The 12,022-nt window shown below is 42.5% G+C and overlaps 1 protein-coding gene across 1 annotated transcript in view; it reads left to right on the forward strand.

The window, feature by feature from the left end:
* The window catches only part of LOC132206162 (uncharacterized), an 82,162-nt gene extending 70,667 nt beyond the window's left edge, over window positions 1-11,495 (forward strand). Inside the window, exons 9-10 of the mRNA XM_059639048.1 lie at window positions 6,737-6,775; window positions 8,916-11,495. Of these exons, the coding sequence (XP_059495031.1) occupies window positions 6,737-6,775; window positions 8,916-8,943 (67 nt within the window). The 3' untranslated portion in view covers window positions 8,944-11,495. The remainder of the gene's footprint in view (window positions 1-6,736; window positions 6,776-8,915) is intronic.
* The last annotated feature ends 527 nt before the right edge of the window (window positions 11,496-12,022 follow it).

The raw sequence follows: 12,022 nt of genomic DNA on the forward strand, positions 1-12,022 counted from the left end.
CGTTAACTCTGTTCTCTCCTCCACACATGCTGCCAGACCTGCTGAGCTTTTTCAGCAACTTTGTTTTTGTTCCTGATCTACAGTATTCACAGTTCTTTTGGTTTTTATTTAATATCAGCGGCAGTGCTTGGGGTCTTGTAGCAGTACAGTTAAGTCAGTGCAGATGAAATGCTACATTTGGAATATTTTTCATCTACTTCAGATACCAAATGAGTGGTTGAGAGCAAACATTTATTTACCAATGCTCTCGTACCAGGCAGAAATAATGTTGCATTTAGATATTTCTAAACAGATCTCCTCCTATGCACAATGCACAGCAATTAAAGAAGCCTAGAACTTTAACCACAAGAAGAGGCTCATTGATGACTCAGCTTCTGAAAATCTTTCATAATTTTGGAAACCCCAAAGATTATGTCAGTGAAAGAAAAACTGTTTATTCAGCCTTATTACTTTTGGAGTGCCAAGAAAAAAGAAGACAAATTCATAAAACACCATTTAGAAACTAATTCCTATAGTTCTTCAAACTTGCTTTATGTCTGTAGAAAGGCTGTTTGTACCTCTAGTGCACTATCTGGCTCACTATATTCATATAACCTCCACTTCTGCACCAAGTACATTTTTGCGGTATTTTGTAATCCACCTGTTCAAAGTTATTACGCACCTCTGGAGCTGGTGGGACTTGAATCTAGGCCGCCTCATTCAGAGGCAGGGACAGTACCTCTGTGTCATTAAAGCCAAGCCCTACGGTAATTGAACTTCTCGTTTGCTGTAGTGAGATTCAAACCTATGTTCCTAGCACATGAACCTGGATTACCAGTCCTATGGAAAACTGTGACAACTATCAAACACCTATCACATCATACCTGGTATCAAAGTGATCTGCTAAAAAATGTATAGATTTTCAGAGATATAAGAGAGCGAGGTACTTAAAGAAAACAGTTAAGAAAAATCACCTGTGTACAACTTTGAATTGCTGGGTGATTCAAAACACCTGCTGCTGTGGAAATTTATAGAACATAGAAGATTACAGCACAGTACAGGCCCTTTGGCCCTCAATGTTGTGCTGACAAAGGTGATATGAGACAGATTTGGCGTATTTACCCTACTCAGTAGCAAAACAATGAAAATTCTACAGAAGTAATTTTAAAAACCTGAACATATGAGTTGCAATCCTGCTTTCAGTGATGTGAAAGGAGTGCTAAAAGCTGGCCTGTGCTGAATCTCACCATGGAGAAATTTGAAAAGCTTCTTTGTAGCCCATAGATATTTGGAGAAATGCAACTGTACCATCAGTGACTAAACAGGGATTGAACCTGGTGTATTCTGTACCACATTCTAGTCATCTAGTCAAGTGTACAAGAAACTTGTTATACATCAGCTGGAGTATTGTTTACAGTTGTGACACCACGGAAAGATGTGAAAGTATTGGAGAGAGTGTGGAAGCGATTCAAAATATGGTTCCAGGAATGAGAAACTTCAGTTATGGGGATAGATGAAGAAGTTGAGACAGTTCTTCCTGGACAGATGAAGGCTGAGAGGAGATTTTATGCAAGTTTCAGAATCATGAGCAGGCTGGATCGAGTAGATAGGGAGAAACTGTTCCTCTGGTAAAAGAAAAAAGAATGAGAGCGGCATAGATTTAAAGTGATGTGCAAACAAAGCAAGGGCGATGTGAGGAAAAACCTTTTTCACCCAGCGAGTGGTAAGAGTATGGAATGCACTGCCTGGAAATATGGTAGAGCCAGCCTCAACTGAGGCATTCAAGAGGGCATTGATATGCAGGGACATGAGCAGAAGGCAGGAGATTGGCACTAGGTAACAGAATGATGGGCCAATGGGTCAAATAGCCTCCTGCTGGACACTAATGATTCTGTGATCCAGTTGACAGAGCTAACTGACCCACCCTGTATACAGTAGGACCACTCCAACAGCAATGTGACAATGGCCATCTGTTTCAGTGATGCAAGTTGAGGGATATTGATTGGTCAGGACAGTTTTCTTTCAAAAAGTCTAAAAGAACTGCAGATGCTAGAAATCAAAACAAAAGCAGAAATTGTCTGAAAAAACTCAGCAGGTCTGACAGGGTCTGTGGAGAGAAAGCAGAGTTAACATTTCAGGTCTAGTGACCCTTCTTCAGAATCGATTGTACCTAGGAAATGGGTGGTGTATATGCTGAAGATTGGGTGGGAGGAGAGAGGAGGAGTAAATGATAGACCCCAAAAGGAGACAGAGACAGTTGGACAGACAAAGGAGTAGTTAATGTTTGGCCTGGGGAATGAATAGCTGCTAATGGGGATGATTAGTGGCTGACAATGGGTTATATCTGGTAGCAGCCCATGTGATGAAAGGCCTGGTGTGAAGGGGTTGTGGTGAGGACATAGGAGAAACTGCTTAAGCCCCATTATTGCTGAACTGAATATTGAACCCAGAAAGCTGCAGAGTTCCCAATTGGAAAACAATACTGCCAGACCTGCTGAATTTTCCCAACAATTTCTATTTATGTTTCACCTTTCTTTAAGACTGCGTTGTGGAATTGTTCGTGCTCACCCACACAGAACAGACAGGCACTCTGAGCGTGTGATCTTCCAAGCCTGTTCTTATTGATAGTGTATCCCTGAATACAGTCTTTCTGGATGCAGCATTTCTCATGAATTAGCTTCAAATAAGGCCGATAACGAAAGTGAAAATGATCAGAAGTGAAGACTTAGGACCCCTCAGAATGTTGGGGAAACCCGTCAAGGGCATCATTTGAGCCATGGGTTTGGCCTTTCCTGCAGTACCTGGCCTTTAAGGCCTGGGGTCTCTGACCATGCTGGAACCCTGTCCCTGCCCCATTGAGCAGGCAGTCTCCTTAAGGGGCTGGTCAACACCACTAGTGGCAAAATCGCAGCACTTTTGCTAAGTTGCCCCTGATTAGTGGCTTTACTTTCTCAATTAGCTGCCCCTGTCTGAGAAATAGCAGCTCATACTCCCAGCCTACTCCCTCGGAAAGCTCCTTGCTAACAGGGATACATCTAGTAGTTGTCCTAGTTGGAAAAATCTTCAGGGCCTGCCTGGAGGGAGGGTTTAATTGGAGGTTGGCCAACATTCTGATTCCCAATAACTGCCAAAAGAGAATCCCCCTCGTCCTCACATACCACCCCGCCAACCTCCGGATCCAACGCATCATCCTCCGACACTTCCGCCATCTACAATCCGACCCCACCACAAATGACATTTTTCCATCCCCACCCTTGTCTACCTTCCGGAGAGACCACTCTCTCCGGGAATTCCTTGTCCGCTCCACACTCCCCTCCAACTCCACCATACCCGGCACTTTCCCCTGCAAACGTAGGAAGTGCCACACGTGCCCTCATACCTCCCCCCTCACCCCCATCCCAGGCCCCAAGAAGGCTTACCACATCAAGCAGATGTTCACCTGCATATCTGCCAATGTGGTATACTGTATCCACTGTACCCGGTGTGGCATCCTCTACATCGGGGAAACCAAACAGAGGCTTGGGGACCGCTTTGCAGAACACCTATGCTCAGTTCGCAATAAACAACTGCACCTCCCAGTCACAAACCATTTCAACTTCTCCTCCCCCTCCCATTCCTTAGACAACATGTCCAACCTGGGCCTCCTGCAGTGCCTCAACGATGCCACCTGAAGGTTGCAGGAACAGCAACTCATATTCCACTTGGGAGCCCTGCAGCCCAAAGGTATCAATGTGGATTTCACAAGCTTCAAAATTTTCCCTTCCCCTACTGCATCCCCAAACCAGCCCAGCTTGTCCCCTCCCCCCACTGCATCACAAAAACAGCCCAACTCGTCCTCGCCTCCCTCACCTGTTCTTCCTCTCACCTATCCCCTCCTCCCACCTCAAGCCGCACCCCCATTTCCTACCTACTAACCTCATCCCACCGCCTTGACTTGTCTGTCCTTCCTGGACTGACCTATCCCCTCCCTACCTCTCCACCTACACTCACCTCTACTGGCTCCATCCCTGCCTCTTTAACTTGTCTGTCTCCTCTCCACCTATCTTCTCCTCTATTCATCTTCGATCTGCCTCCCCCCTCTCCCTATTTATTTCAGAACCCTCTCCCCTCCCCCTTTTCTGATGAAGGGTTTAGGCCCGAAACGTCAGCTTTTGTGCTCCTATATCGGCTGGAAAATTTTTCACCGGAATGTAGCAGGTTGAAAGGTGAACCTACAGAGGTTTAAAAAATCATGAGGGGTATATATAGGGTTAATGGTAGGTGCCTCTTTTCCTGGGATAAGCAGCATATTTTTAAGGTGAGAGGAGAGAGAATTAAGAAAGACATAAGGTGGAAAATTTTACATACAGCAAGTGGCTCATGTGTGGAATGAATCCCCAGAGGAAGTGACGGATGTGAGTACAGTTGTAACATTTAAAAGATATTTGGATAGGTACATGAATAGGAAAGGCTTGCAGAGAGATGGGCCAAATGTGGGCAAGAGGGACTAGTTTAATTAGGATTATGTTTGGCATGGACTGGCTGGACTGAAGAGTCTGTTTCCATGTTGTATGACTACATGACTCTGTATCTTGAATTCTCTTCAACTTTGCAGTCCACTGGGATTGTGTTCACTGTTACAGTCTTGTTATGCAAAACCGGGGGAGATATATCTGCTCACAAGACTGACTGTATTTTTAAGGTGTGTCAAAGCAAAATATTGCAGATGCTGGAAATCCGCAATAAAAACAAAGAATCTTGCAAAAACTCACCAAGTCTGCCAACATCTGTAGAGAGAGAAACACAGGGTTAATGCTTCAAGTCAGATATGATTCTTAAGAGCTGCTTCAAATGCTGCAACACCTGATATGTTTTGCCAGCATTTTCTGTTTTGATTTCATGTTATGTAGGCATCTGAATGGGTACCCGAATTGGAAAGGTTTCAGAAGAGGATATTGGCCAAGTGCTGGCAAATGGGACCAGCTCAGATTGGGATGATGGTTTGGCACAGACAAGTTAGACCGAAGGGTCTGTTTCATGGAACATGGAACATAGAACATTACAGCGCAGTACAGGCCCTTCGACCCTCGATGATGCGCCGACCTGTGAAACCAAGCTGACGCCCATCTAACCTACACTATTCCATTACCATCCATATGTTTATCCAATGACCATTTAAATGCCCTTAAACTTGGCGAGTCTACTACTGTTGCAGGCAGGGCATTCCACACCCTTACTACTCTCCGTGCTGTACAACTGTGACTCTAAATGGGGCTAGATTGCTTTAAGATATCTGGTCATTGTGGACGAGTTAGATGGAAAGGTCTGTTTCCATGCTGTATAATTCTGACTCTATGTGGACGGGGATAGCCATCTTGCAAATCCCTGATGAGTAGAACTTCTTCAGTAACTTGGATCTTCATAACTAATGTGTCGCTGTGTTTCAGTGGTACAGAGGAAGGGATATAGCCCATCTAGACTGTAGCCGCCCAGTTCATGTGCCTCCTCCGCCACATTATTTTCCCACTCTACCACTAACTTCGAGTACAGACCCTCGGTAATGCACTGTTACGCCCACCTGGATTTAATGGTCAAGTCTCTAGAGAGGGCCCTGAAAGTGTCTCACCTGACAACTTCAAAAAGAATGAGGATGGGCCATTAGAAACCAATGAGTGGTCGTAGAACTAGCTAAATGTTACTGCCTTCAGTAGAGAAAGCAAAAAGGACTAGAAAAAGCTGGAGGAGGGGGAATGAAACTTTGTCCTCTTCCAATAAGCCTATTTGGATAATAAGGCTCAAAATGTTTGGAGTGTGAGTTGGTTGTACTCAGCCCTACCTGTTATCAGCTCAAGGCCATCAGAATCCACAAATGCATCCAGGGTTCATCAATAGCAGCAGCATCAGATGAAGTGCCTCACTGCTGAGGTGCGCCTCCAACTGTTACTCCCTTTCAGTTCCCCTTCCTGTGATGTAGAGGTTTTTTGTGTGACTGTGTAAATGTTGCATCATTTTACATTGCCTCTGTACTTCCTGTGACTTCAATGGAAAAAAAGCAAATTTCCAGCAATGCTGAATTACCATCTCGTCAACCCTTCAAAACTCCTTTACCTTTCCTTTGGTAATTATTACATTAGTTTTCATGGGCAGGGCTTGTCTGTACTGCATTCTTAGAGGCTGTATTGTCTAATGAGACTGCTAATAATCTGACTCCCTTGCATCTCTATATTGTCCTTAACTTAGAGCAAGAATCTCTCACTCTCTGTAGTACTATAGACTCTTCATTTATGCTATGAGAGACATCATAAACTGAATACAGTTCTGTAATACAACATTCCTCAAGGCTGCTTTGTGTGTTCAGTCTGCCGTGCCCCTCTTGAACTGTCCTGATCTGCTGCCAAGCTCTTCTGATGTTAGAGCCACCTTATCAGTTATGTTATTGTGATTACGTTAATCATTATATTATTTTCCTCTTATTATTCTATCCTTCCCCCCAACATAAATTATGGGAGCTGTGTAATTCTGAGTAGTACATAGAGATGGTGATTCCCTGACATTTCATGCAAATATTTTGGAAAAAGTAGGAAATCCTTTATACCTTACCTTGAGTTAAAAAAAATGTAAACTGTTCCAAGCCAGGGCACTAAAGCTGTTGTCAAGCGTATAATCAACATGAACTCTTCATCCTTTAGTTAGTGTTTAATTGTCATTTAGGTTTCTGAAAACCCAGCTGCTCATTTATATTGTACGTGCTCCTAAAGTCTCATGTTTTCCTTCCAAGGTCTTTGAATTACTTGAATGAACGCAGACGTCGGGTTTGGTGAGTTACTAAGTATAAAAGACATCTCTTTAAAAAGTCAAGGCCTTGCAAATTCCTTAGAGTTGCTCATAGGAGGATAGGAATGGGAGCAGGCCAATTATCCTTCTCCACCATTCAGTAAGATCCATGACCTAACTCCATGAGTTGTTGCACCATTTCATACAATATCTTTGGTAACAAAAATCTTAACAAACAAAGATGTAACGTTTGCAATTCATCCATCATCAATTGTCATTTGTGGAAGAGTGTTCCAAAATTCTGCTGCTGTTTGGAGTCCTTCTTGAATTCAGTGCTAAACAGTCAGAGTCTTAACTTTTGATTTTGTCCTCAGTGATAATCTCCCCAGCCAGCAGAAATAGTCCGTGTCTATCTACCTTACCTGCTGTAGTTAGTATTTCCCAAAACTTCTGGGGAGTTGGCAGTGTAATTGTAAATTTGCTAGACCAGCATTCCAAAACAGCAGGCTAATGCTCGAGCAACATAGGTTCAAAACTGACTGTAGTAAATGCTAAGTTTTGAATTCAGTAACAAGGGAATTAAAAATCAGGCTAATGATAACCATTGCCAGTTGTTATAAAAGCCCATCTGGTTCACCATTGGCCCTTAGAGAAGAGAAATCTGCCATCTTAGCTGGTCAGGCCTACATGTGACTCCAGACCCCATTGTATTGTGGTTGACCCTGAAATAGCTGAGGGATGGAAATTAAAAACATGCTAAAATTGTGATACCCACATCTCTTGAATAAATAAAACAAAAATAACCATATATCCTTGCCTGTTTCAAGAATTTGAAACCCCCAATTTGCATATATTTCCTCAAAATTTAGCTCTTGGAAGTCTAGGACTTCATGTTTGTTATTGGCAGAGGGCCCACCTTCACACTCACCCCTGCTCTGGCCATGCTCTGAAATTCACAGCCTCCCTACCATTTGTAAATAATTAGGGGTCAGTTGAACTTGTCAAAAGGTGATTTAGTCAACTGTTTTAGTCACCCCTTCAAAAAATTCCATGAAGTTTGGCCTGTACAGTCACACTAACATCAATATGATAGAAACAGTTCTAACAGCAACACCTTGCATTTGTAAGAACAACTTGAATTTAGTGAACCCTCACAAGGTATTTCAATAACTGCCAAATCAAACCAAGATGAACAGTTGACTAAAGGAGGAGACATAGGACAAGTAACCAAAAGCCTAGATACTAGCCTATGGTGGCTCAGTGGTTAGCACTGCTGCCTCACAATACCAGGGACCTAAGTTCAATTCTCACCCTCAGGTGACTGACTTTGTGGAGTTTGCACATTTGCCCTGTGTCTGTGTGGGTTTCCACTGGTTTCCCCCTACTGTCCAAACATGCGCAGGGTAGGTGAATTGGCCAGCAGGAGTCTGGGTAGAATGTTCTTTGGAGAATTGCCTTGAACTGTTGGGCCCAATGGCCTGTTCCCACACTGTAGGCATTCTACTCTGTGAAGGCAGATTTTAAGGAGTATCACAATGGAAGAGTTTTAGGGAGGCAATGTCAACTTATGACTGTGATGCCTGCCAAATGAGGAAGGTAGGCATTTTGGGCTGTTGTATTGGCTACAATAGGAGGAGCACCGAGATCTGGAACCTGCTTCTTTGTTGAAGTCTATTCATTCGTCAGCGTCAATTTTTAGGCCATGTCTAATTGCTGTTGAGATAGACACAGAACCACAGAGGGAACACCACATAGGAGTGAGGGTAATTTTTTAACGTTGCTCAAATGTAGGAGGTAATGTGGGTAAGCAAGTGTAGAGTGATCAGTGAAAAGTACTGGATAAAAGCTAGGATAAGTAAGTTAACCAATTTAAATGAGTCAGAGTGAGAGTAGGAACTGCCGATGCTGGACAATCTGAGATAACACGGTGTGAAGCTGGATGATTTTCTGAAGAAGGGTCCCGACCCAAGACGTCAAGCTTTCCTGCTCCTCTGATGCTGCTTGGCCTGCTGTGTTCACCCTTCACACTGTGTTATCTTATATTAACTGAGTCAATTAGTTTTGCAGAGAAACACCTGACCAAGTTGTGGTGGTCGATCAGGAGCAACTCCAAAGAATTTCCAGGCCAGATTGTCAAATGTTTAGAGTGGATGCCAAATTATTTTTATCCATCTGTCTTTCAGGAATGATCCGTATCCTTCCATGAACTAGAACATGAAGCTGACATCATGTAACAGTGTTTACATGCTTTTAACTAATTTTTTAAATGTTTTACAGCATAGAACAACTGTGAACATGAAATTTTTAGTTGTGCTTTGAAAATTTTTTTGACTTAAATTTCTTTATACTGTCAACACCAAAGATGTTTCTATCTATAAGCTGCACTGATTTCAATCTTGAGCTTTTGTATCATTTGTCCTTTGATATTAACGTTCTTTCAGTTCGTATAAGCCCCTGTAATTGCACATTATGTTAGTTGAACAGGGAATGATTTTAGACTGAATGTAACGTTTCACCAATTTATCTACCTCCTTCCTGGTGCTTTTTGTATTTCTCCGTTGCCCTCCACCTCATCCATGTTTAGAAGAATGAAGAGTATCTCAGAAACACATATAAAATCCTAACAGGATTAAAAAGGGTAGGTGCAGGAAGGATGACTGGGCAGACCAGAAACAGGAGTCACATTTTAAGAATAAGAGATGAGCAGTTTACAACAGAGATGGGGAGGAATTTCGTTACCCAGACAGTGGTGAGTATGTGGAATTCTCTGCTTTAGGAAACAATTGAGGCCAAAACATTGAAGACTTTCAAGAAAGTTGTAGATATAGTTCTTGAGACTAAAGGGATCAAAAGGTATGGGGAGAAAGCAGAAGAGTTAAATGATCAGAAATGGTCACATTGAACAGCAGAGCCAGCTTGAAGGGCTGAATGGCCTACTTCTGCTTATATAGTCTATGTTTCTGCCCTCCTAATGGATGGAAATCACCGGACCCAGTGTTGATTTAAGCCCAGTCCTTCTACCTGAGCCCAGTGGCCCTGTGCCTTAACCAAACATAGTGATCCATCCCCCTCTTGTAACCACAGCACAATAGGCCGGCAGTTATTAGGCTGATACCACCACCTCCACCAAAATCCCCTCCCTGACAGAGCCCTGGTGCAGACTCCTGCTGCAGGAGTAAGGAAGCTCTACCATGATGCCAGTCTGCACATGTGCAGTTGGTGGGGAGGGGAGGGTGGTTAGGATGGAAGCAGTGGCGTAGGGCTAATGTCACTGGAGTGGAAGAAACTCAGGCAAATGGTGACATCAGTGTAACTAATGGGAGTTAAATTCAAATACAGGGGGTCCCCAATTTGTAAACATCCATTTTACAAATGCTCATACTTACAAACATCATCCCATACACAGGGGTGTAGTTTTAAAGATCCAACGTGCAAATGTTTCCTGCACTTACGAACAGCTATTTTATCAAGGACTGCACTGTGTTTCAACTTATGTGCCCAGTGACTTGCAGACCCAGGGACTGTCCGTAATACAGTTTGAAACTGAAAGCTAGACTTAGCAATGGTGACCACGAGGCTATGATCAATTGTTGTGAAAACCCATCTGGTTCACTAATGCTGTTTAGGAAAGGAACTGTGCCTGGTTTGGACTACAAGTGTCTCCAGGTCCACAACAATGTGGTTGGCTCTGAAATGGCCTGACAAGTATCAAAAATAGGAGTAGGCTATTTTACCCTTTAAATCTTTTCCACCATTCAATATGATCATGGCTGATCATCCAACTCAGTCCCTTGTTACAGTTTTCTCCTTCCCTTTAGCCCAAAGTACTTTATCTAACCCCTTGTTGAAAACATTCAGTGCCTTGGCCTCAACTGCTTTCTATGACTGTGAATCCCACAGGCTCACCACTCTCTGGGTGAAAACATTTGTCCTCATCTCGGTCCTAAATGGCCCGCCTCACACTCCTAGCCATCAGGAGCATCCTTCCTGCATGTGGGAAATAAATGCTAGTCTTGACCTCCCCATCCCTTGGGGGGGAAAAAATGAAGCATTGCTGCTCTCCTGACTCACCAACTCATTCCCCGCTGCAAACACAGCTCCAGAGGGGGCCAAGGAATTTAATAAACATTATCGAGGGCTTTCGGAAAATACATCGCTACCTCATCCAATTGGACATTCATCACACTAATCCATATCAGAGTGCAACTGTGGAAGGCATCACAGTCAGGCAATTCTGTTCTAGCTCTTGGGACATGTTTGTTGCTAAATTTGTTGGGGGGTGGAATTGGAGTGGGTTGGGTGGGTGATGGGGTGACATTTAATTGGCATTAATGCAGGCAACACCCTTGTGTCTGTCCTTAAAAGTTACTCATAGCCCATTTCTTACATTAAAACAGTTTCAAAACTATTTTGAAAAAATTGGAGTTTGCATTCTAAATAAATCACACTACAATGCACCTTTACCATTTTGTTTTGATATCTTCAAATCTGTCCCACAGTTGCACAGCAAACCCAGATGAATGTCTCCTCATAGAACTCTCCACTGGAGAAAACAGACAGTTTTCCAATTAACTGCTCACCAAATGTGACAAGAGTGTATGTACCATACAGTCTCAATATTTGTACTGAGCAAAATTAATGTCCTTTTAAAGTAATTTGTTGTTAAAATGCTGCTAAGGAAAATGATACAAATGCTGAAGAGAATTTGTAAAATCATGTCTATTTTTCTGTTTCTGTCTTGATACCTATTTATTCAGATAAATTCTGTTCTTTAATTAGAAACTTTGTTGTACATTCAGCTTCTCCAAATAAATGAAAAAAAATACACTTGTTAAACACTTGATATTTGTGTCTAAAAATGTGATTATTTAAACTTTGTGTCCTTCTGACTGTCTTTGTATTGTTGGCAAATATGGATGCATTTCTCTCTGTCCCTTTAACTGTTATTGATATAAATTGAAAATATGTGACCCCAGCACTGACCCATCTGACAGTCTGCTACTCACAGCTGGCAAACTTCAAAATGCTTCCTTTGCCCCTGCTTATTGTCCATTAAACAATCCTCCATCTGAGCAAGTGTATTGCCCCACAGTTCCATGAGTCTTTAAATTTTGAATTAGCCTTTTGTGTGAAGTCTTGTCAATTCCTTTTGGAAATCCAAATAAATTACTGGAATCCTTTTTATCAATACTATTAATTACAGCTTCAAAAACAAGCACTAAAATTTGTTGTGATTATGTCAACTGACCCCAGTTCAGAACTTAAAAGATAATAAAAACCATTAGAATCA

This window comes from Stegostoma tigrinum, chromosome 32, assembly GCF_030684315.1.
Source record: "Stegostoma tigrinum isolate sSteTig4 chromosome 32, sSteTig4.hap1, whole genome shotgun sequence".
In the NCBI taxonomy this organism is placed as follows: Eukaryota; Metazoa; Chordata; class Chondrichthyes; order Orectolobiformes; family Stegostomatidae; genus Stegostoma; species Stegostoma tigrinum.